Source organism: Chaetodon trifascialis, chromosome 1 (assembly GCF_039877785.1).
Source record: "Chaetodon trifascialis isolate fChaTrf1 chromosome 1, fChaTrf1.hap1, whole genome shotgun sequence".
In the NCBI taxonomy this organism is placed as follows: Eukaryota; Metazoa; Chordata; class Actinopteri; order Chaetodontiformes; family Chaetodontidae; genus Chaetodon; species Chaetodon trifascialis.
In genome coordinates, this window is record NC_092056.1 from 28,703,521 (window position 1) to 28,727,762 (window position 24,242).

The following is a 24,242-nucleotide window of genomic DNA, read 5'->3' on the forward strand; positions in this document are numbered from 1 at the left end:
AATCTGATATGCATGGAGTGGGCGACTTAATGAATATATCAGCAATCTGCGAGTAAACAAGCAAAACAGGGTAAAAACAGCATGTAGAGCCACGCAACGTATTTTATTTTGAACGAACCAGAGGTGAGTATTATTTTGCTTCAGACAAGTTTGGCTGAAGTCTTTTACGATGAGCTGACTTGGTAGTCTTAGTGCGGTAACGAGAGAAACTTGAATTCAGAAGTCAGCAATCGCTGGTTGTTGGTCTGAGGCTCGCATGATTCCTGCAGGACCTTTCTTTAATGATGCCAAGAGACAGTAATGACTGACAGAGGGACGAGCATTCTGTTTGACTTCTTTTAATGTTCAGTCACATGATGAACAGTGAAACTGACTTCAGTCCCACAGGGATCACATGATCCACAGGATTCCTGAAATCAGCCTCTACTGTGGGGCTCTACTGCGGGGCCGTGCCTGTGGTACAGAATGTGCACAAATACATAAAGTAACAAAGAAATAATACCAGTGTGATGAATGGATCTAAATGTGATGCTGTTAAAATAATGCTTGTTCAACAAAGTTTCTCCCCTCCAACACTAACTATTGATCTCAACAATCAAAAATGAAGAATTACAACAAGCACGCACCGAGAAATGTTCTCAACTGGCTCAACTATGGGGTAAGGTTACTGTCAAAAGTTTCGTGCATGCACACATAAAAATCGTGCACGTATTAAAAATGTGTGCGTGTTAGTCTGTAGTTGTGCATAAATAAAAAATTTGTAAACTCTTGTTTAAGTCAAATCATGCATAGATTATGCAGTATATAAATTATCTGTGAGAATGCAACTCGTAAAGTTACAACTTTCCAAAATGACAAATACGGATTGCAGTTTACGGACATACGCTTCCTTCAGAATGAATACGAATCTGACAAGCGCGAAGTAACTGTCAAAACTACGTCACGAGGTCACAGGCATTATGTATCGAGTGGAAGATAACATCGATTCTACAAACTGCGCATGCGTGAAAGATGGCGGCGGCGAGGCATTTGGAGCAAAGTCAAGTACGTAATTTCAAATTGTTTTAATATCATTTTCTTACTACATTGGTCTCGGGAACTGACTCAAAGTGTACATCTGTCTCATATTGGTGAGGGTAACAACCCAGACGACGTGTTTTAGACCAGCTGGGTCATGGTTAACCTAGTTTAGCAGTGTTTCCGCGATGTACACTTTGAGTCAGTTCCCGAGACCAATGCAGTAAGAAAATGATATTAAAACAATTTGAAATTACGTATTTGCCCATTTCTCAATATGTGTTCTTTTCTGTACTTGTGTTCTTGTGTACTTGAGAAACGTCATCACTCTGAGTCCAAGTACTGTTCCAATTCAAAAGTCTGCATCTCGAAGTACACTCAAATACCCGGATGTGTTCTTGCCCCTCCCATTTTATCGAGGATGCATCGGATGGTGACTTGGGGCAACCATGTATCTCACAACTATAAGTTACAAGTTTCGAAATACTGCTGTTTTAGTAGTACGGGATGTGGTTTTAAGATTATTTTATGTGAGAAAGTGGATGTTAAAACTTAAAATCTGTGGTCGATTCATCACGATAGCGCGTAGTTTAAAATTTACTCGGTCCTGCATTCTCCCGCCCTGGAGACACTGTACTCCCAAGTTGAATTTGCTAAGTCCGAACTGCCAAGTTCTTAAGTCCGAACTTGGCGTACTTGGTATTGAGAAACGGCCAATGACTTTGCTCCAAATGCCTCGCCGCCGCCATCTTTCACGCATGCGCAGTTTGTAGAATCGATGTTATCTTCCACTCGATACATAATGCCTGTGACCTCGTGACGTAGCTTTAACAGTTACTTCGCGCTTGTCAGATTCGTATTCATTCTGAAGGAAGCGTATGTCCGTAAACTGCAATCCGTATTTGTCATTTTGGAAAGTTGTAACTTTACGAGTTGCATTCTCACAGATAATTTATACACTGCATAATCTATGCATGATTTGACTTAAACAAGAGTTAACAAATTTTTTATTTATGCACAACTACAGACTAACACGCACACATTTTTAATACGTGCTCAATTTTTATGTGTGCACGCACAAAACTTTTGACAGTAACCTTACCCCATACTCAACACCCCGACATGAACACTGAACAATTCAAACCCATCAGCCATCTCAACTTTGAATGTACAGAAGACCTTTGACCCCGCCCTTTCTTTTCTGTTCTGAACTGGTTCTATAGAACTTCATTTACGTAAATTATAAAGCTGACTGCATCAGTACTTAGAAATTGTCGAGCTGACAACCTGTTTGCATCACAGGCGGTCAAAAAAGGCAAGGATATCGATTATGTCCATTGCTCTTCCCTCTTTCTATTGAACCATCTACAAACTCTGTAAGACATAACAGGAACATCGCCAGATTCCAGACCACACTAGTAGAACACAGAAACAGCCTACAGGCCAACAAAATAGCCGACATACCTTACAAACTGAAGACTCACAGAATGCAGTCCACAATCAGACATACTCTCTAGCCTCTCAGTCAGCTGGTCCAAATCCCAAATGTTCCCATTCGAAAAAACAACTTCAGATGCCGAGATCAAAAAACTCAATTTCAAAATCACATCTAAAATCAGATATTCAGGGATAAACATTTCACAGACCTAGATAGCCTTTTTACAAGTAACTTTACACCATTTATGACAGACCTCCAAGAAGAACGAACAAGATGGAACGAATCCAAATCCTCCCAAAAGATCAGTATGACCCCAGTTTCACTGTCAGCGCATGGGTTCAATGATAATAGGCTATAGTGTAAACATAACCGACAGTAATGAAGTGCATTGTAACAATCAAATGTGCAATAGATAGGAGAAATGCTACCACATACTCCTGAAGTCATATCATTACTGAAGGATCTACAATTTATCAACACCTCAGTTCAAACCGCAGAGCTCTATGAAAGGCCCAGAATGAACGACGCTCTCAGGTAATGACCAGATCAAACTAAAATTACAGTTGAATAAAGTTTACGATCAGATCATTCAAACTTGGGAAAAGCACTGCAGTATTAGAGGATGAAATTGAGTCATAGTAAAACACAAATTTATAGGCCAGAGCTGAACCCCTCTCCCTCAAATGCACCTCCACTCACACACACATCATACATACATGCACATAAGAGGTCCCTCTAGATACTCATTTCCATACTCCTTCAGTTATACTCTTGGCTACATAACTCATATGAGACTACTATTACATATGATCCTACACACTGACAGAAAATGAAGCACTTTTCTCATATCATTTCTCTGAATCTGAGTGATGGACTGTTTATGTTAATTGGCATCAAACAGCCAATTTACCAACTGTTCAGATGTTAGCTGTTAGCTAGGCAGCAACGGATATGCCAATAGTGCATGTGTGTGTGTGTGTGTGTGTGTGTGTGTGTGTGTGTGTGTGTGTGTGTGTGTGTGTGTGTGTGTGTGTGTGTGTGTGTGTTCAGCTCAGCCTCTGACTGAACTCTGAACTCACCAGAAACTCCAGATGCCATGCCCGAATGTTTCCACTCAACATTTTGGCCTTGCACAGGGTCACAGAGTCTTGGTGTCAGTTCATACCAACTCAGGCAAATTTTGCCTCTACTTAGGTTTCTCCATTGTCTTTGAATGCAATCGCCACCTCTAAAGTTCGCCTCGCGTCGTGTCTTAACACGGAGTAATGGCTCCCACTCCCCACATGCTGCTAAGCGGCATTCAAATCAACAAGGCTCATTTGTACTGCTGACACTGTAATCACCATCCATTTACTTCAAAGTTGAAATGTTCCATTTATTGTGTTTGCGTTATTTTGCTGCCCCTCTGGTAGTGCCCACACCCCCGTGCATGGCTGATGGTATAGTGCAGCTACAGTACCTGTCTGGTCCTCTCCCGCAGGTCTTTATCTTCATAATGGGGATGGTTGGTGAGAACTCTGCCTGTGCACAGCTTGATGCCAGCCAGCAGCTGCATGCTGCCTGCAAACACAGCCTGCTTAGGGGTCTTTGTGCTGTGGACACACAGAGAGAAGAAGAAGAAAAGAGGACACATCATTCACCCGCTATAAATACATACTGTAGATAATATATACCATAAAAAGCTTTTGATGAACACAGTGTGTCTTCGAGCTTTCTGTGAGTGAGTGCTAAAAAACGAGAAGAGAGAAAAGGGGAAAAAAAAGAAAAACGATGTTCTGCAGTTTGCACAGGAGATGGAAAAGTTTGGAGGGTATTCACAGGTGCATCCAGCTATCAAAGAATGATTGAATTTTCTTTCGATTTATTTTCTTATTTTATTTTCTTTGTTAATCAGTCCACATGCTGCTGCTCTCTGTGTTTAGCACAATAATTGGGACATATTGATGGCGTTTAAATGTTTCTTTCAGGGATGCGTCATCAAGGACAGCGGCTACCAGCATCAGCAGCAAATACAAAAGTATTTTTTGTCCTGACAAGTTGTATCACATAGAGATGGCATAGGATGTGCTGTTACTTTGGTACAGAAAAGTCTGCAGGCACAAGGGCAAGTCTTACATGCAAACACATCCACACACACAAACACACACGCCTATTACGTGTAATATTAACCTGGGGGTCATTTTTAATCTAAACTCATGCCTACACACAGAGCACAGAGGGAGGACTGACAAAGCTGATCGCATGAGCTAAGAAAACTGGAGACTCAGGTTTCATACTGTCAGCAGCAGACCAAACGTGATACTGAGACAGGCCAGGGTCACAAATGTAGCACTTTAATTAAATATATACTGAATATAGGGCAGAAAAAAAAGGTGAGGTGACTCATTCTACAGAGGTAGTTGCCATGTCTCCTTTACAATACTTTTACACGTTAACTCGCCAAATGTACCGTCCTGCTCGTTCCCTCCATCTTTTTCATGAACACCACCTGTTGCTGATTCGCTAAATGCTTACACTAGCATGCTAACATGCTCACAATAATTATGTGCAACTGGTATAATGTTTCCATGTTGCCATCTTAGCTCAGCGTGTTAGCATGCTAACGTCTGCTCATTGCACTTAACACAAAGTACATCTGAGGCTGATGGGAATGCTGTTAGATTAGGTATGGAAGGTATGTGGTCACAAGCCAAAGTACAAGCCATAATATCCTTTCCAACAATGATTCTGAAAATGTATTCTTTTTGGCATCAACTGTTCAGAGCCAAACAATATTGATTTTGTGCTTCCAGACAGATTTTGAATGGATCTGAGACCAGTCAGGCTCTTTTGTGGCTGGAAACACAGAAGCGTGTCACGCAGTGGCTGATGAATGAATCAAAGCTAAAATTCCTCCTTTTACTGCGATACATCACTGTGGTGTCTGAGCAGTGCTACACTGGGTGTGGTCATATTTAAATCATTCTAGCCACAGAGCATCACATCCAAAAATCCTTTGAATTGTTAAACTGGAATTCACACACAATGAAAAAGAAGGAAGATGGAAGCTTCATAATCCAATTTAAATTACCAGGGCACACACACACACACACACACACACACGCACGCACGCACACACTGCAATGCCATGACAGATATAAATGCCCTGCTCACAGTTCAGTTACACAGACCATATGCTGCTGTACACACTGCACGCTCTGTGTGCACAGTATGTGTGAGTGGCAGTAATGACTAGCTTTATGTGTGAAATGTGCTCATGTGGATGTGCACACGGGTATGCTGTGATGGGATATGAATGTGTGCACTCATACACGCTCTCGGGTGGATGTGTGGGTTGATGTCTTGGCCTTCTGACCTGCAATAGAAATGGGTCATCTCCATTTCTGCTTGTCTTCTCACTCTGTGAGCGCTTGAATTTAATCACTTGCTGCATTCCAGGGAATAGCTTCCATCCCCTCTGAGTTGATCTACATTTAATTCCACATTTACAATATATTCTCATATGTAAATGCCAGAAGGCACTGGCAAGAACCCCACTGACATTATAAAAATGAAATAATGGCATTAATTGGAGTAATGGGAGTGGGGGGCTGCTGCAGGGTGCTGCGTTGCACAGTATGGTTCAGGTTTACAAGTTCACGCACTTCCATTTATAAGTGTTAACAAGCACCTGTTGTTCACCATCACAGAGAACCATAAAGAAAGAAAAACACAAGTGAGAGCTGAGTTGTTGAGTGGGAAGATACAGGGAGTGTGAAAATCCCAGATATTGAATAATACTTGTATTATAATAAACGAGGAATATGCTCTTCTGAATGTGTCAATACGTAACTGCGTGCTACACACTCACATTAACAACTTCATAAGGCTATATGTCAGTGCTGTGGTTACAGCTTGTTGCCTGTAAATGGCCAAATAAAATTAGCGTGCTGGTAAACATGCACCAGACAAAACTTAAAGGGGACATGTTGTGCTTTTAGTGACATACTCTCATTTACATAGTGTGATGTTGAATGTCCATGCTAAACACAATCAAACTTCCAAACCCTGAGGTGAAGGTGTGTAAAAGTTCTCCCTGCAAAAGGCCAGCTTTAAGCCTGTGCCCCCCCCTTCAAAGCAGCTAATGGATCGTGCTGTTGACACCATTTCACTCACATCCACATTTAAGGTGTAAGGGAACCAAACGGGAGCTTATTGGAATTTTAATTAAATGAAGACAGTAAGCAACATCTGCCATGACAAGCAACCACCGACGCATTCAGGTAATCAGCAGCAGATAATCTGATCACAGGTTCATCTGGAACAACGGCCCTGAAACAGAGTTCAGAATGAACATTAAAGGGTGCTGTGGGAGCATGACACTCCCGATGGTTGAGGTTCGGCTGGCTGCATGCATTTGTAAAGTGACAAATGGTATGTTTTTGTTCTGCCGTGCTGCTGCTGATCTAACTTTACTGCCATGTTAAAATACTAATAAACATCATGACTTGTGCTTCTGTGTGAGCATCCTCTGCCCAGCCTCATTAATGAATTTGTACTGCCATAATATTACATCCAAAATAAGAGTGGACTAATATGAGCCAATCTTCAATCTCAGTGCTGCTGATGAATTGAAATTGTATGTAATTAGTATGACCTCAGCTCACACCAAAGTCACCATATTCCAGCTCATAAAACCTGGATGTGGCCCGATTTTCCCAACATCTGGCCTGTGAGAAAGTACAGTACAGTGTGTGTGTAATTAAAAACTGATCAGTGTACACTAATAAAACCTTTTTATTCTTTGTTTTAGAAGAAGAAGCTACAGCTTGGGAAACTAAAGCCAGTCTTGTAATTTTTCCCTCTTACAGTACATCTGACTTTCTGCCCTGAGAGCTCCAGCACCAGCTGACAAAACTTCAGAAGCCCACAGAAGAAAGCCTTTACCCCGACGGAATACACAATCCAGACTGTTTACAAAAAGTAATGGCTTTGCTACTCTGTGCATTATTTATAGCCAGTTTATATTTCCATTTCACTGGCCACAAAAAAGTGCTTTATTTTTAAGGAGGCTTTTTGTCATTTGGAAATTCTGCAAGTCAACCTGAAGGGCTCTGTGGTTCGAAAGAATGTACTCATCAAACCTCTTTCACAAAGGTTTGATGGGATTGAACTGTTCAACAGGTGAGAGGAAAAACTGATTTTATGCACGCAGAAGGCTGCCGAGCTGTTCTTCATGTTAGTTTTGTTTCACATGTCATTTAGTATTTCCTATTGTACCATCCAACCCCCACATCCTGGTAATTACTATAACATGAAATACTGTGTTTGTGTTTTGTGCTAACATCATCGCTAACATATAACTTCTGTGTCTCTTCACAACAACTGCTTTCTACTTCTACAGGTCACGTCTCAGATATACCTGTGAAGGCAAGCGTGAAGCAGAGTGTATGTTTATAGTTTAGAGAGTGGAGCATAAATACTGGGCTAAAACTACGTGACATACATATATAAATAGCAGCGTTTACTGAGGAAAACATCAGGGAAAGCTGTAATCTTGTTTGCAGATGCTGTTCATTTCTCCCTGATTTGAGACCACATTCTTAGCACAGACTGTGTTTTTTGGTTTAGCAGTTGTAGTGGCAATATTCGCAGTATTACTCAAGTGCAGCTAAACTAAATTAAAGTGATTCCCTGGCTGCAAAGACGGCAGCAGAGCAGATGTGGAGGACTAGAAACATCGCCACCTAGAGCCCTTTTAAACAGACATCCTGCAATAGTGTGCAGACCCGGCATTGCAGCGACGCTGCTTTTTGACACTGAACCAAACAACGGCAGCATAATGCTAACCCAGCGTGCTATCTTAGATAGCATGGCAACGTTCCGGAAGCTTAAGACGTGTGACAGGGACTCAAAAGGGGCTTTTGTTTGGGTTCAGGTTTGTGGGAAAGTGGGCCTGAAAGATACACATGCTAAAATGAAGAGTTCAGACAGAGGGTGAATAGAGGTGCAGTGGAAAATATGAGAAAAATAATGTGTTTTTCATTAAAGCATGTAAACATTTTCCAGCAGACCCCTGAAGTAAAAAATATGAGCATAATACGTACTCTTTAAAAAACATACAAACAATCCAAAGGAAAACGTCTCAGCCTGTCCCTGCAAAGAAAATTGTAAAAAAAATCCACATATCGCGTACGTACTGTTGAACACTGCTGACTGCCTCCATTCTGATGCTGCTATGTCTACGTGCGATAACAGCTGCAAAGGATCTTTTAAAAGTCATGCCGGCATTTGCCTTCAGAAAAGATTAACTTATCACCTGCAGACACAAAAGGACTAAAACTACTCTATGCCTTCTTCACAACTTGTTTTGACACAGACACACAACTAATTCACATTTAACATAAAGCCCTGCCATGGTCAGCCCCCACACAACTGTTTAGCTTATTCTATCTGATGAGGTGGGTGCGTGCCTGAGATCTTTCTGAATTCAGTTCTACAGACCGCTGACGACTAAAGGGAAGAGAAGCCATATGAAAAGGTAAAATATTTTGCAAACATCTTCACAGACAATCAGATCAGATCTCTATTAAAACGCACATCACTCTTATCAGGCTCAGGATATCTAACACACAATATGAACAGGCTTCTACTCTCCACGCTGCACATGCACTTTCAGCTGGTGTTCTCAGGTAAAACATGTGACATCAGCACACCCTCTCTATTAGTACACCGTGTTTGGCAACCTCACATAATTCCCAGAATTAAGTGGAAGTTAACTCCAATTACGTGGTGTTGAGTAGAAATAATGATGGATTGAGAAAGCAAAAGAGTCACGCTCACTTCTGACTGAGAGGTGTTTAATTCATTTGAGGACATCTGTCCTCTCCTCTCCATCTCTCCTGCCTTTGGATTGGTTAGAATGCAGAGAAAGACAGGTGCGCACACACACACACACACACACACACACACACACACACACACACACACACACACACACACACACACACACACACACACACACACACACACACACACACACACACACACACACACACACACACACACAAGATCACAGGCAGAGCTGCACTTTCCCCATTTTAGGATGAGGAATGCTGCTAATTTAAAATACTAATTTAAATCACGACATGTAGCAGGATGACAGGAAGACAATTACGGGAGTGAGAGAGCAAGGCAGAGAAAGCAGCAGCAGTCGATGTCAAAAAATGGCGAAGATATGGTTTAACAGAGGGGGCCGAAAAATTAATTTTTACTGAATGACTGATTGAATAGTGGCGCCTTTCCTGAGAATGGATAAGGTAATTTGTTTTAATTACACAGACAGATGGAGAAAATGAGACAGATCCACATAACGAGACTGAGAGGGAGAGAGAGCAGAGAGCCCTGTCTGCACTGCACTGAACTATCTGGGGAGTTCATGTGAGTTAGAAGCTTAACCTTTACCCAGACAATGGAGACTGCCCACACCAGAAGAATGACAGCATGGGTCATCTAAACAAGCACTTCAACATTGTTTGTGGCCAAAATTCCCAAACGGAGGCCAGCTAAAATGCTTCAGCTACCGTTGAAGAATTCATGCAGTGTTGCGACAGCAGTGCTCAGCACACACACGATCAACATCTCCAGCACTGGCTGCTATAATTTGAGGAGGAAACTTAGCCTCGGGCAGCACGGTGGAGCAGCAGGTAGTGCGCGTGCCTCACAGCAAGAAGGTCGCCAGTTCGATGGTCGGGTCTGTGTGAAGTTTGCATGTTCTTCCCGTGCATGCGTGGCACTCCGGCTTCCTCCCACAGACCAAAAACATGCTCATTAGGTTCACTGGTGACTCTAAATTGTCCTTAGGTGTGAGTGTGAACGTGAATGGTTGGTTGTGTATGTGTATGTTGCCCTGCAATCAGCTGGCAACCAGTCCAGGGTGTACCCCACCTCTCGCCCAATGACCGCAACCCCCGAAAGGGATAGTCGGGCATGGACAATGGATGGATGGAACTTAGCCTCAGCTGGTTAGCTAATGTTAGCTGAAAATGCTCAAAATCAGAGTCAGAATCTGCTTCACTGGCCACGTTTGTGTGCACATACAAGGAGTGCGACTCCGGTTTAAACACTGCACTCAATCAATGTACTTACACAGGAAAAAAAAGGACGTGCAGCGCAACAAGAAAAATATAAGATGAACCAAACAGGCTGTGTTAATCAAGTGCTATTGCTTGCCTAAACCTAACCACCCTGGCTGGTAACTAGCAGATCTGGCCTAACCAATTTTCTTGTTTAAGAGGGAGGACTTGTGGGATAAACAAAGTCAAATCTGCTGACTTTTTCATTTGAGCATGCTGCTTCTCTGAATGAGTCTCCATGCTGAGTTGTAAAACTGCTGTCAAAGCTCTCATTAATAATTTTCACTGCAGCCTTCATAATTCTCAACCACAGACTGTATATCTTGACCCAGTAGAAAAGGGGGCAGGCAGAGGGTAGGAATAAACAAGGAATCTTTTAAAACAAAAAATACAAGCTCAGACCACTGAGAGGAGGATTCATGCAAGGCTGGTATTATCAGATGACCTCTATATTTGGTGAAATATGTATGATGAGTGCTGTTTGCTGGGAGAAACAAGTGAGCGAGCAGAAGGGAGCAGAAACTGACTGACTGTGGCTGCTATATTTTTGGCTCATGCAGTCAAATTTCCTGTGCCAAAGACGAGGTAAACACAAAGACAAGAACCTTACAAATACTCTCCATTTGGAACTTCCCAGCTGCAACATTCAAGGTGCAAAACAACCCGCTCCAGACTCTCATCTCTACTGTGAAATGTGACATGCAAGCTTTGTTCCCCGCTCCAGCCTGCAGTGCGCTGCAGTGTGGAGTGCAGTGACAGTACTAAGTATGGACTGTGGTTATCTGTGAGCCCTGATAGTCTGAGAGGCAACGGTTTATATTAAACGTGTGCCTGAGCTTAAGCTGCTCCTCTCTATGCTGCGCATGGCCCTCTTTATGCACAGCACAGAGTTCATATGTCAGAGAGCAGAGCAGTGAAGATATTGCTAATCTATTGCTAATCATCTCTTCTTTATTTTTTACGGGTCTTCAGTGATTGACACCATGCTGCTTTTGCAGCGTGAGCATGTAAATCTGAATGTGAACAAGATGAAGACACAGATAGAGGAAGAAGAAGAGAGGCAGAACACATGGGTTAGACACAAGCCACACTGGTGACTTTAAAAATGGCACACTCACAACTATAACTCAGAGATGGAGGCCGTGCAACAGCCAGGAACGGCTATTGATTTATTGACTGTCCATTTAAACCGAGTATCAGCCCACAGCTCAGCTGAGGAAACTGCTGCTGTTATCAAGTGGAAGCAAGTGAAATGGTTGTGAAAAGATGAACCTCCACCAAGTGCTACCGTGTCAACCTACACTTCAGTTCTTCATATCCATGAAGTCCAGGGTCATGAATGATTGCCCTGGGAATCATGTTAATCCCCTCATCAACCTGTTTTAACACATGCATGTCGATATTCATGGGGGCCTTGGACATGTATCATTAGCTCTTGTGAGGGCCTTCTTTCCTCTAATCGAATCCTCATCAAATCTCTAAATTCATCTTTTAAACATTCCTGCCCATTCCTCGGCTTGATCCAAAGTCTGACTGGAAAGTCAAAAGAGACCCCCCCCCCCCCCCCCCCCTTTGCATTTTACTTCTGATTTCAGTAACGGGCCACATTAAATCCTTTTCTGAAAATTTTGCAACCTTTATCGGTCTTACATGATTCATACATGAAGCACAGCCCCTGCAGCTAGAATTACCACAATGAGTCCCTGCCAGCTTTACATAAATAAGGTAGCCGGTCCAGAAATATACTCTCTTCTAAACGCATGTATCTATCGCTGTTCTGGCCCTCATTATGCCACAGTATGAGAGTCTCCCATGATCTTTCCATATAAAACTAAACAGCCTTGGCCTCAGTCAGCTAGAGAATACAGCGTAAGATGAACCCCCTTCCCCATCTTAACACTTTCATCTGGAATGTAATTAGCGCAGCAGCAAGAAGCTTAGTGCTCCGCCCTGCTCTCAGCCCCAACCAAGGTAACTCTAGGCAGCCCCTAATCCTCAGAGCCTAATGGGATTAGCTCCGGAGGGAAGGGAACCCATGTCACACACACACAAATATATTCAAAATCCCAGCCTCCCCTCCTCTGTCTCGCTCTCCATCTCCTTCTCCCTCCTCTCCTTGTTTTTTTAACAGATTTTCAATCCTGACAAGAATAACAGGAAGAAAACTGGGACACCATTTTGGGAGAAATAGAGTCTTTAAAATATTGCCTTAAGTTTAAAATAGTACCATTTGTATCAGCTGTTAGCTCAGCTTTCAGCAGGCTAGAATCAAATACGGCACATACAGATGGTGTGTATAAGTATGTAAAATTAATTAACACAAAAGCATGGAACACACACTCACTGAAATCTGAAATCATGGAATCCTCCTCCATCACTGCAGCTCCTTCTTTTCACTGATGCTAACAATCCAACCTGTTCACAGAACTGATCGCCCTTTCATACGCGTCAGTGATTGATGCACTATACTTAATTTTCAACTTCAGGGTTGTAAAACCAGCTTGGCTGACATCCACTGACCCATTCAGATCCGCCACACACTCACTTTTAACTCACTTCACCACGCTTATGACAAAAGTAAGAAGAAAAGCTGATGTGATGTGTCCTGCGCCAGACATCACGGTTGCACGGTTACATGGTATGCTATGTAGAAGCCAACAGGAAGTCCGATGCATCAGAAAATGACAGACACACACAGATGTGCAAACACAAAAACACACAGAGCAGCAGCAGCAGCACAGAGCCATTCCAAATCACAGCTCCATCTCTGATCCCGTCATGGTGACGCTCTCGATCAGAAGCCCAGCCACAGAGACTCGCGAGGTCGGTTAGACTTCTGCCAACAGCTGGGTCCTTTCCAGCACCCCCAAGTCTTATTCATGGAGACCCATTGGCTGTCATCACTCATCAGTTTGACTCTCCGGCAAACACGCACGCACACAAGCAGACTAATAAAGGACAACAAGCGAAGTGAAACTTGATGTGCAGAAGTAAGATAATCAGATTTGCTTCGATCTGATGTGAGCTCTGGATTAGTGAGTGTGTATGTGTGTACCTAATCCAGGTCATGAGCTCCACAGTGTCTGGATCATAAAACTCCCTCAGCTCTGATAACTCCTCCATTAGCTTAGGCCAGAACTAGAGGGAAACAGACAGAGACAAGTGGCAGGAAACACTGTGAGTGTTCATTAAGGCTGTAAAGCAGACTATCAAACATATGAAAGATCCTAAATAACATCTCATTACTGCACTGAGTGTGACACTGTATATGACAGCCATTTTGACTCCAGCATAAATAAAAGGGAAGCAATCATTTTGGTACCCTGTTATGATCCAATTGCTTGTTATCATTTTTTTCCGCAACATCCATTTCAGGCATTTTCCCTTTTTTCGTGTTGCTGTACACAGTTTGTAGAAGCTGGCTTGGATCCGTAATGAGACCATTAATACGGTGGTGAACATAAACCACGGAGAAAATGGCATACCTTGTAATACAGGCAGCCAATCACGGCCAGTGGAGCTGCATATCTGACAAGCCTTAACTGCAAAATGAGAGAAAGAAAAGGGTTATAATAAAATGAAAGAATGTAATCGCATCAGAGGCCGAGACAGTGAGAGTCAGATAGAGATATACCTAAAAATGAAGACAAGCAGAGAACGAGATAACACAGAGATAACCGGCAGACAGAGCAGCACTGCTCACAAGTATGATTTCTTATCTAATTCATGCTGTTGCCATGTTATGACCACACTGACACCTAGTGGCCTCTTTTGCAATGGTATCTCCAGTCCAGAGTGGAGGCTGTGGATTCAAACGGCACTGGACATCAGGCAGTGACGCTCCACCCTCAGGTCAAACCAGAAAATGATATAAAAGGGGAAAATATGACATCATTCAAGAGCTTCTCACAATGTGCTGTCAAAGTTAGAGATCAGTATCATTGGAGACTGGACATCATGTATCAAACTTCTGTACTTTCTGAGATCAGACCAGCATCAGTACTGACTGTGAACAAAACTGAAAGCCTGAAACAAAGAGAGAAATGCTGTTTAATAATCTGGGGAAATTAACTCCCTAGATAAAATCTGAGGTTACCAGTCTTGGTGTTATCCTAGATTCAGATCTAAGCTTCGCGTCCCTCATCGTGAAGATGATAAAAACATTTTTCCACCTTAGAAAATTCTGACCATTTAAAAATCATTGCCGAAAAACACATTCATGCCATTATTTCAAGGCAACTCGATTACTCGAGTACCTACTGCCCTCCCAAAAAACAAAAAACCAGACTTGTTTTAAAGTCTGCAGCTCAGCTATGACCTGAACCAAGAGGACAGAGCACATTAGTCCAGTTTTATCTGCTGTGCACTGGCTTCCTGTAACATTTAGAATTGATTTGAAGGTCCTCCTCCTCATATACAAAGCCTCTAATGGACGAGGACAAAGCTACGTCACTATATCCTTTGTTCACTATTTGCCTTCAAGAACACTGTGATCCTCTGCTGCTGGTTTATTTCAGCAACGGGCGAAAGAAAATAGGGGATATTAATATATATTTTTAAAGAAAGCTTAAAACGTGTCTCTTCACTCCAATCTTTACCTAGCCATGACCTCCTGAAACAGACCTGAAACTTTTGTGCTTTCTTATGCACTGCTGGACTTTTTTTCTTTAAATTGTTGTATTTTACTTGATTTACTGAATTCTATGTTCTCCATTTTTAACTTTATTTTGTTATTTGTCTATTATTTGTAAAAAATATATTTAGCTGTTATCATTCAGGGGTTGGGGCTGCACGGTGGTGCAGCAGGTAGTGCACGTGCCTCACAGCAAGAAGGTCGCAGGTTCGATTCCCGGGTCGGGCCTTTCTGTGTGAAGTTTGCATGTTCTTCCCGTGCATGCGTGGGTTCTCTCTGGGTACTCCGGCTTCCTCCCACAGACCAAAAACATGCTCATTAGATTGATTGGTGACTCTAAATTGCCCCTAGGTGTGAGTGTGAGTGTGAATGGTTGTGTGTTTGTGCCCTGCGATCGGCTGGCGACCGGTCCAGGGTGTACCCCGCCTCTCGCCCGTTGACAGCCGAGATAGGCTCCAGCCCCTCCGCGACCCCGAAAGGGATAAGCGGCATAGAAAATGGACGGATGGATGGCATTCGGGGGTTTTTTCTTTCATAGATTATTTTCATTCTTATTCTTATCTTATTTGTACTGCTGTTATCAAGTGGGCTTTATTCTCCATCCTATTTGACATGATTTTTTAGCCCTGTTTTTATACTCATTCTGTCTTTTTTCTGTGAAGCACTTAGTGCGTGTGATTGGCAGCTTGTGAAGCACCTTGAGCTGCATTTGTTGTATGAAAGGTGCTTCTGAGGTATTGATTAATGTTTCTTTTCCAGACATGAAGGTACTGAAAAAAGCACTGATACTGGAACTCAGACTGTGTGTTTGAAAAGCTGAGCCTATGGACAGAGTAACCCAGCGACTGGCTCTACTGCATTTAAAGTCTTATTCAGATTCAGCTATTTTTGGGCAAACCTTTGAAAACCTTCATCTCCATGTTGCTGTGAATAAACCAGATAGACCAGCCCAAGATATCAATCAACGCTTTTCAAGCTGAAATGACTTTTTTTGTCATTTGGGTACAACAGATCTAGCAGACACTGAGTCACATTAGCATTAGCACTGTCTTTATGGGAAAAAGGACCCAAAACAATGAGCTAAAAGAGGCTAAATGTTCAGGAGGGACTGCAGCCGGGTGTTGATTCTTGTGCATTCTTCACCTGATGAATGAAACTGCTCATATCCTGTAGAGTGAGCAAAGTTTTCAAAGTACCACTTTTCACACCAAAGCAACACAAAGAAGACAGTGTAGCACATGTTTCGAGCTGGAAGTGCAGCTGGTGTGAGCTCGTACCAGAACTCTACTGTTGCAGCGGAGGGTGTTGAGAAGCAGAGTCCACAGCTCCCTCCCACACACACCATAGGCTGCGACCGCACACATATGGCCAGTCCATATGTACTTCATCCTGGATAGAGAGTGGGAGAGAGAGGCAATATCAAGCAATGTTGAAAATACTTTTCAAGATGCCAAAAAAGACTCAAAGCAATCAATTCGTCTTTAGTTCAGCAGACAACTTAGTAAAATGGTTCCAGTGTGGTAAACTTAAGTGCCGAAAACACAGCATTATTATAGATCCAAAGCACTAGAGTTAAGAGCTCAAAACAAATGAGAAAAAGATTCAACTGAGAGGAGTGAACAGCAGAGAGACGAGTGAGAGAATAAAATGAGCTGAGAAACTGTTGACAGGTGCTGAGATGGAGCAGAGAGGGAGAGGGGGAGAGGGGGAGGCATAAAGACATGCAGCCACACAGAAATAAATCTCAATACGTTTTTAATGCAAAGGAGCTGTCTGACAGTGACGCTCCACCCTCAGGTCAAACCAGAAAATGATATAAAAGGGGAAAATATGACATCATTCAAGATTCATGTGAACTACACATGTTAATTGTTTATCACATGCCATTTCAAATCCCGCCCATCACATATACTCAGGTTACCAGCACAGCACAATGTGGAACATTAACATGGGCAGGGTAACCCAGTTACTGGCTCTACTGCATTCAAAGTCTTACTCAAATTAAGCTGCTTACGTAAACCTTTGAAAACCTGCATCTCCATGCTGCTATGAATAAACCAGATATGACAATATTCCCCTTTTCTTTTTGACAGAGTAATTGCAAGCTTCTTTTGATAAAGGGGAAAGAAGCAGTGGTTCCAACTGTAAACTCTTGACAGTCCTCACAAAGATCCTAAAGTTAAAGGCAATTACACTCTCACCATATGAGTCATGGATGTCAAGCAGAGCAGCCTTTGTTTGCAGCATGTATTTGCAGCTTGAAATGCACTCAACCCGGAAAATCTATTGATGATGCTCACAGCCAATAGTACTTGGTACCTAGGTACTGGCAGTACCTAGGTCCAGGCTCTCCACTCGTGGAGACAGAGCCTTCTCAGTGGCGGCACCTACGCTGTGGAATAGCCTACCTCTCCATGTTAGAGCTGCACAGTCCATTAAACACTTTAAAACACTCCTAAAAACATATCTTTTCTCCCTGGAGTTCACTCCCAGCTAGGCAAGCAATCTTGGCCTTCTCTATCTCTCTCTTTTTTACTTTCTTTTATTCTAAATTTGTTTTAGATTGACTTCTTATTATACCTTGTATTGTTTTATTTATTATAGTGTTTATGATATATTGTGATTTTACTACTGTACAGCACTTTGGTCGACTGAGGTCGTTTTTTAAATGCGCTTTATAAATAAATCGTGACTTGACTTGACTTGACCACTGCAGGTGAAAGTTAAGAGTCAGGTCTTGGAGGGCTGTTGTGCTTAAGACCATAGATGTGAAAAGAGGAAAACTACGAGCTCCAAGCGACTTCCATTTGTGCAGCACTTCGGTCATCTCCCACTGTTTTTTAAATGTGCTACATGAATAACACTGACTTGACAATGAACATCACTGACGCTGTGTGACACTGCAGAGCTAAGAAGAAGGCAATGTGCAAATGCAATTGTGTCTACCACTCAGTATGGCTTGCTGCTCTTTTTTTTGTTGTTGTGCTGCTGTCCTGAACCAACTATCAACGCTGTGTGGGGTCAGTAAGGTGGTAACTCAAAATGTTAAGTATCCCCTGATGATTATAAAATACCACAATGTGTATGGTAGTACTAATCGCAGCACTGCAGGCCAACAAATGTAAAACCTTTTTCAAAGAAAGGCAGACTGTACATGAAAAAGCAGAGACTGCGTTGAGTGGAAAATGGAGGCAGTTGTTGCAGAGGTTGAGGCCGGTCAGCCACTATTTGGTGGTCATAGTTCTGGTGTGAAAAATAATAGTCAATTTGTCAAGACTCATCGTATTACAGCAGCAGCAAAAGCTGCCAGCACAGACGGCCAAAACATTCCCGACATTAAGAAGAAGTGGCTGGATATGAAAGTGGACTGCAAGAAAGATGTTTCTGTTCAATGGTGAAGCCTAGGTGCCAGCAGCGGTGTCTGGGCTCTCAACCCACAGCCAGACTCTGGCATCTCTCACTGGAGCCTCAGAGGTAGAGCTGCTCCACAGAGGGAACCTGCCAACGGACGATGTAGTCAGGTCAACCACAGAAATAGGCCACAGCATTTATGTGTGCCAGCAGGACACCAAACAGAGAGAAGAAACATAAAACAGAAGAACATGGGAGGGAAAGCTAATGGGGCTAGCTGTAAAGGAGTGAGACACCAGGTTGAACAGAAAGGGCCATACATAGCTGTTTTATCTCTCTGAATATGCCTACCAATCGTTCAGACACGACTGTTCTGAAGTTCTCCCTAAATTAGTTAAAGTATAACAATCTAGAGAACCATATCTTACAAGCTGCTGAAGAAAAAATAAGAAAGAGGGTGAAAAAACAAACAAACAACATGCTTCTTGTATCGCTGAAGCACCAACATTATCCTCCATCTCTTCAGATAAAGATATTTGCTGTGGGTTGAAACCTTTGGACAAACTCCCCAGAGCAGCGTGCCTGGCTGAGATACGCAGTGGCTGTGCCCAAAAACAAGAAAAACAGCCTCTGGTTCAATGAATAACAACTTCGCTGTTGGTGCTTACAATTCCCACAGACTGTTGTAAAGAATGAAGTTACGTGATCACAACTCATCACACAGTGACTGTCTAATCATAGCCGAGCGACTGTAACTGAGGCACGCATAAGTGTCGTAGTAAAAGATATCCTGGATTTGAGGCACTTGGAGGGTGGAGTCTATTTCTGGCCTTTCCAAAGCCAAAAACGCTCTAGTCTGATGAGCAAATGTTTGCTCTGCCCTGCTCTTTATTGGACTGGGGGAACTAAACATTCCAGAAACCACAGCCAACATTACCCATGACAGCGTTACACTTGTCAAATACACCTGTTAGTTGAAGTATTTTCTTTTGTACTGTTAAAAGTGAGACATAACGTTTGAAAACAAAACGCAGATCGTAAGCCAAGCAGCCAGCGTTCGACTAGATCAACAGTGTTACGCTAGAACAAAGTCTGATGTTCTATTTTTCCACCATGCTTGCATGGATCATCAGCTGGTGAGGATGCTGACCTTTTGTCTGGGAAGCTAAGCTATAGCCTCAGTCTTTTAGCAAGAGAACATGTCCTTCAAGTGCATTTATTTCATTATTTACTGGACACATTGAAAATTTGGTCCTCTGCAAGGGGGCCCAACTCCCAACTAGGGGAGCAATTGATTTTCAACTAGTTAGCTCAAGCTAATAAAATCTGCTAGCTGCAATCCATCCATCCATCCATTGTCTATGCCCAACTATCCCTTTCAGGTTTGCGGGGGGGCTGGAGCCTATCCAAGCTGTCAACGAGAGGCGGGGTACACCCTGAACCGGTCGCCAGTCGATTGCAGGGCAACATATACAAACAAACAACCATTCACGCTCACACCTAAGGACAATTTCAGAGTGACCAATTAACCTAATGAGCATGTTTATGGTCTGTGGGAGGAAGCCAGAGTGCCCGGAGAGAACCCACGCATGCACAGGAAGAACATGCAAACTTCATACAGAAAGGCCCTGTCCGACCTGGGGATTGAACCGGCGACCTTCTTGCTGTGAGGCACGCGCACTACCTGCTGCTTTAGCGCTGCAATCTTGACACGTGTAGCAACAGTAAGTAAGTGGCATGGGGCTTAGCAACTGCTAAGCTTTGTGCTTGTGTCATCTTGTCTAGTATAAACAACTCGTACTGCAGTACGGTACTGCACAATTTTGAAATTTCAGGGTATCAGCCATACAGTATACTATCGTTCAGACTAGTAGTCATGACTGTGGGATGCATGGTGCTTGGTGTGAAGGGCTGATCATGGCTACTGTGGACCACTCAGACATCTGCTGAAAAGCATTTAAGAGGCACTTGGATTCCAGCATTTGCTCATCGGCATGCACAAACCTGGCCATCCAGGGGATGAGTACACTTGAAGCCTCCTTATCTGGGAATTAAACCAACTTGTTAATGCGTGCGAATCCAGGTATCTGTGTGGACATGATCCCACAATGACAGGTGTGTGTGCATGAGCTCACCTCATAGTGCTGAAAGCCAGGAGGCCATAGAAGAGCGTATGCAGCACGTTATAGGCCACATCTGGACGAAAAGCCACCACTCGTGCCTCTCTGGCTCCTTTCCTCTCCTCAGCTGACCCTCCTTTAGGTCTGCTGAGGAATACAAAAGGCAGCAAGACAAAAGACAACAGACATACATAAAACATTACAGGCAGTCGCTTGAAAAGAGAGGCAGAAGGGTAGGCGGGTGGAATTGATATTATTCAGATTATTCAGATTTCGGTAGATGCTATTCAGATTTCATTAGTTGTTTGTGAGCAAGTTGACACGCAATAATGCACACCCACGACCGTTCCTGTCTGCAGGAGTCGGCACACAGAGAGGCCCGAAGGCAATGATGTCACTGCCACGATTCGGCCTCCTGCGCCGAACGAGATGGACACTGGCCTCCATTTGAATACAAATCCAATCTGGCTCTTCTTTCTACGTGAGGTGGGCTAAACTGGATTAAATTAATTCCAGAATTGGCAAATAGCCCTTTGTTCTATGAGGTTAGTATTCCAGCGTTCCAACAGCAGAGGGCGAGTTGATATGCTAATGTGATTACTTCAATGCAGCCCCTCACCTTGCACCACAGGCAAATGAAGCTTTGAGAGGCAGCTGGTGGAATATTCTGTTTTCCAGAGCATGAAGCAACAATGCTGTTACTAAATCTGCAGTGATGTGGGGCAGAGGCAAAGCGACAGTGACAGCCACCGAGGTTCTGCCTCCTGGTAGCTGTCCTGATGCCTTCTGAGCTGAAACTCCATTCATTTACACTTCACTATCTCCTTTGACCAACTTTCCCTAATTGGAACACAATTGTTCCTCCCTGCCACGTCTGAGGATTATATACTAAATACTGGCTGATGCAAGGTGCTAGCCTGAGCTACCATTGTGCTGCACAATTAGTCACTTCTGAAATTGAAAGAGTTAGTTACATATGGATTAAATACTTACTAAGACCATGTTATTCAATTTTCTTAATTGATTCTTGAAAGCGACGTTTTCATTTTTTGTGCTTCCTTCTACGTTTCACATGTGAACAAACATGTTTAGGCAGATTGCAGATGGCAAAAAGTGTCGCTCACCTCCACCTTCACTGGATGAGGGAAGCAGTATTTACATAATCATTTGAACTGTTGAAAATGTGAGTAGCACAAACAAGCTGTAAACACAACACTGACATATTACCACCTTTTGAGCGGATATGATGAAGTTGTCAGCATGCAGTTGCTTTTTTTCTGCTCTCCTCCAGCTCCTGGGGGGGAAATCTGGCTCTTTAGCTGCCAAATGCTCCACCAACTAGTAGCTATCTTTATCTGTCTGCTATGTGGTGCTGAGTCAGGTGGTGTTCAGCGTTTAATTATCAGAACTTTTTCACTAAAAGCAGTTGCCAGCTGTGCCTGGAAACTACACTGATGGGGTAAGACCCTAAACTCAAAGGAGTAAAGCTGCAAGTGCCTTGAAAAGCAAAACAACAAGCTGAAAGGCGCTAAAAGTAGTCTGACTTTGAAATGTCTCCAATTGTGGTTCATATCTGTAAAAACAGGAACATTAAGCGAGCCATCAGTACAGTGCAGACTTCCACAGAGGCCACATAATCTCCCTGGTTAGCTGTTACTATCAGTCAACACTGACAGACCACTTACAGAACATAGTCACAGACATAACTGATCAAAGAGGCAGCTAATGTGTGGCCTGAATTTTGTGCTATGAAAGAAAAGTCACCAAAAAAATCAAAATGGTTCTTTCTGTAGGGATTGTAAATGCACACACGGACAAACTTCAGACTAAGCTTAGCTTAGCTTTAGCTTTCAGTGGGACAGATGGAGGAGGTCACTCAACTGCCACTGATAATAAACATCAATAGAATGGATGTAAGAGTAAGAGAAAACATGGAAATCATACTTTCAACTGTCTGATTCATTGCAGTATTATAGCTCCATCACCATGTACTTCCTCCAACACAGAGCTGCCAAATGCTTCTTTTCATGTGATAGCAAGGAATTTCAAAAGCCGCACATCTCCCCCTCCCATGTTCCCTCACTCATTTCCTGACCCATCATCACCCACCTCATGTTCTGCAGTGCAGCCACTGCCAGCATGCCGCCGAGCAGCAGCAGTGTGAGGATGTAGGGGTACAGCAGCAGGGTCCCAGACAGCCGCTCCAGTGTGTCAAGGGGCAGCAGGCCAAAGGCCTCCTCACACAGATACAGATTGGCATCAAAGTCCCTACAGGAGGGGAGTTAAATTAATGAAGAGACAGAGGGTGGAGGTGAAGACAGGGATGAACAGAACATGAGAAAGATGACAAACTTGTTAGCAGTTAAAAATGAAAAATGTTGTTGTTGAAGCTTAAGATTTGGCAGATCTTGATTAATAGAGGGCTTTTATTTTAAAATAAAGGCAACATGAGGAGAGAGAAAATACAGGTTTTGTCCTGTCATCCACAATCAAGTTAAGATCACGTTAAATTAAGTTAGTTTCCCTGTACAAAGAATAACAGAGCCCAGCTCTTCCAGCTTCTACACACAAACTGGAAACAGCAACGACAAAGCTTCTTAAACTGTTCCAAAAATGCATATTTATGTGAGTGTGTGAACATTTTGCACATTATTACTTGTATGTTTCTTTGACAAAGAAACAATAAATGACTAAACTAAAGAAAACAAGGTATCTCCATGTCTCCTTCAGTATCTTAAGGTCAAGCTGACAGGAAAAGAGAGAGAGTGTATTATTATACAGCAAATGCTTTCAAAATAAACTTCATTTATTATCTCAATACGGCAGGAATGAACAGCGTAAACTTGTGTAGCTTTTATATCTCGAGCATACATTTTGCGCATTACACTGGCAACACTGCCACGTTGATAAGTAATTGAACCGAGAATTGAGATATCTCAAAACACAGAACAAAACTCAAGGGATGGAAATAAGAAACAGTTGGAGAGAAGAAATACGTGTCGGCGAGTGAGAGAAATAGGAGCAGAGGCAGAGACGGAGCGCAGGGTAAGCACTGCATTTTCCACAGCCTCCTGAATAATTGAAGGGCCAGTTGTGTGGCGTTGGGTTGTGAGCTGTGTTATCTGCCACCCCGGAGCAGTTATCCAGTGGCTGAGCTGCTCAACACACACAAAGTATCTGATCGATGGGAGGCCTGCTGGTGTTACCCAGCCATCTATTATTCACACACACTAATGCTCCAGGTGCTGCAATACTGGTGCTTAGTGAATAATACAGTCACACTGGATTAACTCAAGAGGTGAGTATGGGTGCAGACTTTGTGTATGCATTACAGTCTGAGAGTGCACCCCATGTCAAAATCTATTTTCTAGAAGAGCGCTGTGTGACTGCTTTAAGTACAGGAGAATGTGAATTTTTGAGTGCGTATAAATATGTCTACAGGTGCGTGTTCATACCTCGTTGATCCCAAGGCAAACTTTGACTTGATGAATTTAAAGATGTGTTCGTCTGATCTCAGCTGAAGCGCTGTCTGTAAACACACGCACACACACGCACACACACGTACGCAC

The 24,242-nt window shown here is 42.9% G+C and overlaps 1 protein-coding gene across 4 annotated transcripts in view; it reads right to left on the minus strand.

Annotated features, from left to right (window-relative positions):
- The window catches only part of dpy19l3 (dpy-19 like C-mannosyltransferase 3), a 57,539-nt gene that overhangs the window by 10,001 nt on the left and 23,296 nt on the right, over window positions 1-24,242 (minus strand). For 3 of the 4 annotated variants that reach the window (XM_070959931.1, XM_070959948.1, XM_070959940.1), the window contains 7 exons: window positions 24,129-24,202; window positions 22,783-22,941; window positions 20,689-20,820; window positions 16,480-16,591; window positions 14,055-14,111; window positions 13,625-13,707; window positions 3,915-4,047 (listed from right to left, as the gene is read on the minus strand). In XM_070959931.1, the coding sequence (XP_070816032.1) occupies window positions 3,915-4,047; window positions 13,625-13,707; window positions 14,055-14,111; window positions 16,480-16,591; window positions 20,689-20,820; window positions 22,783-22,941; window positions 24,129-24,202 (750 nt within the window). The remainder of the gene's footprint in view (window positions 1-3,914; window positions 4,048-13,624; window positions 13,708-14,054; window positions 14,112-16,479; window positions 16,592-20,688; window positions 20,821-22,782; window positions 22,942-24,128; window positions 24,203-24,242) is intronic. The other variant, XM_070959955.1, reaches the window with a different exon arrangement.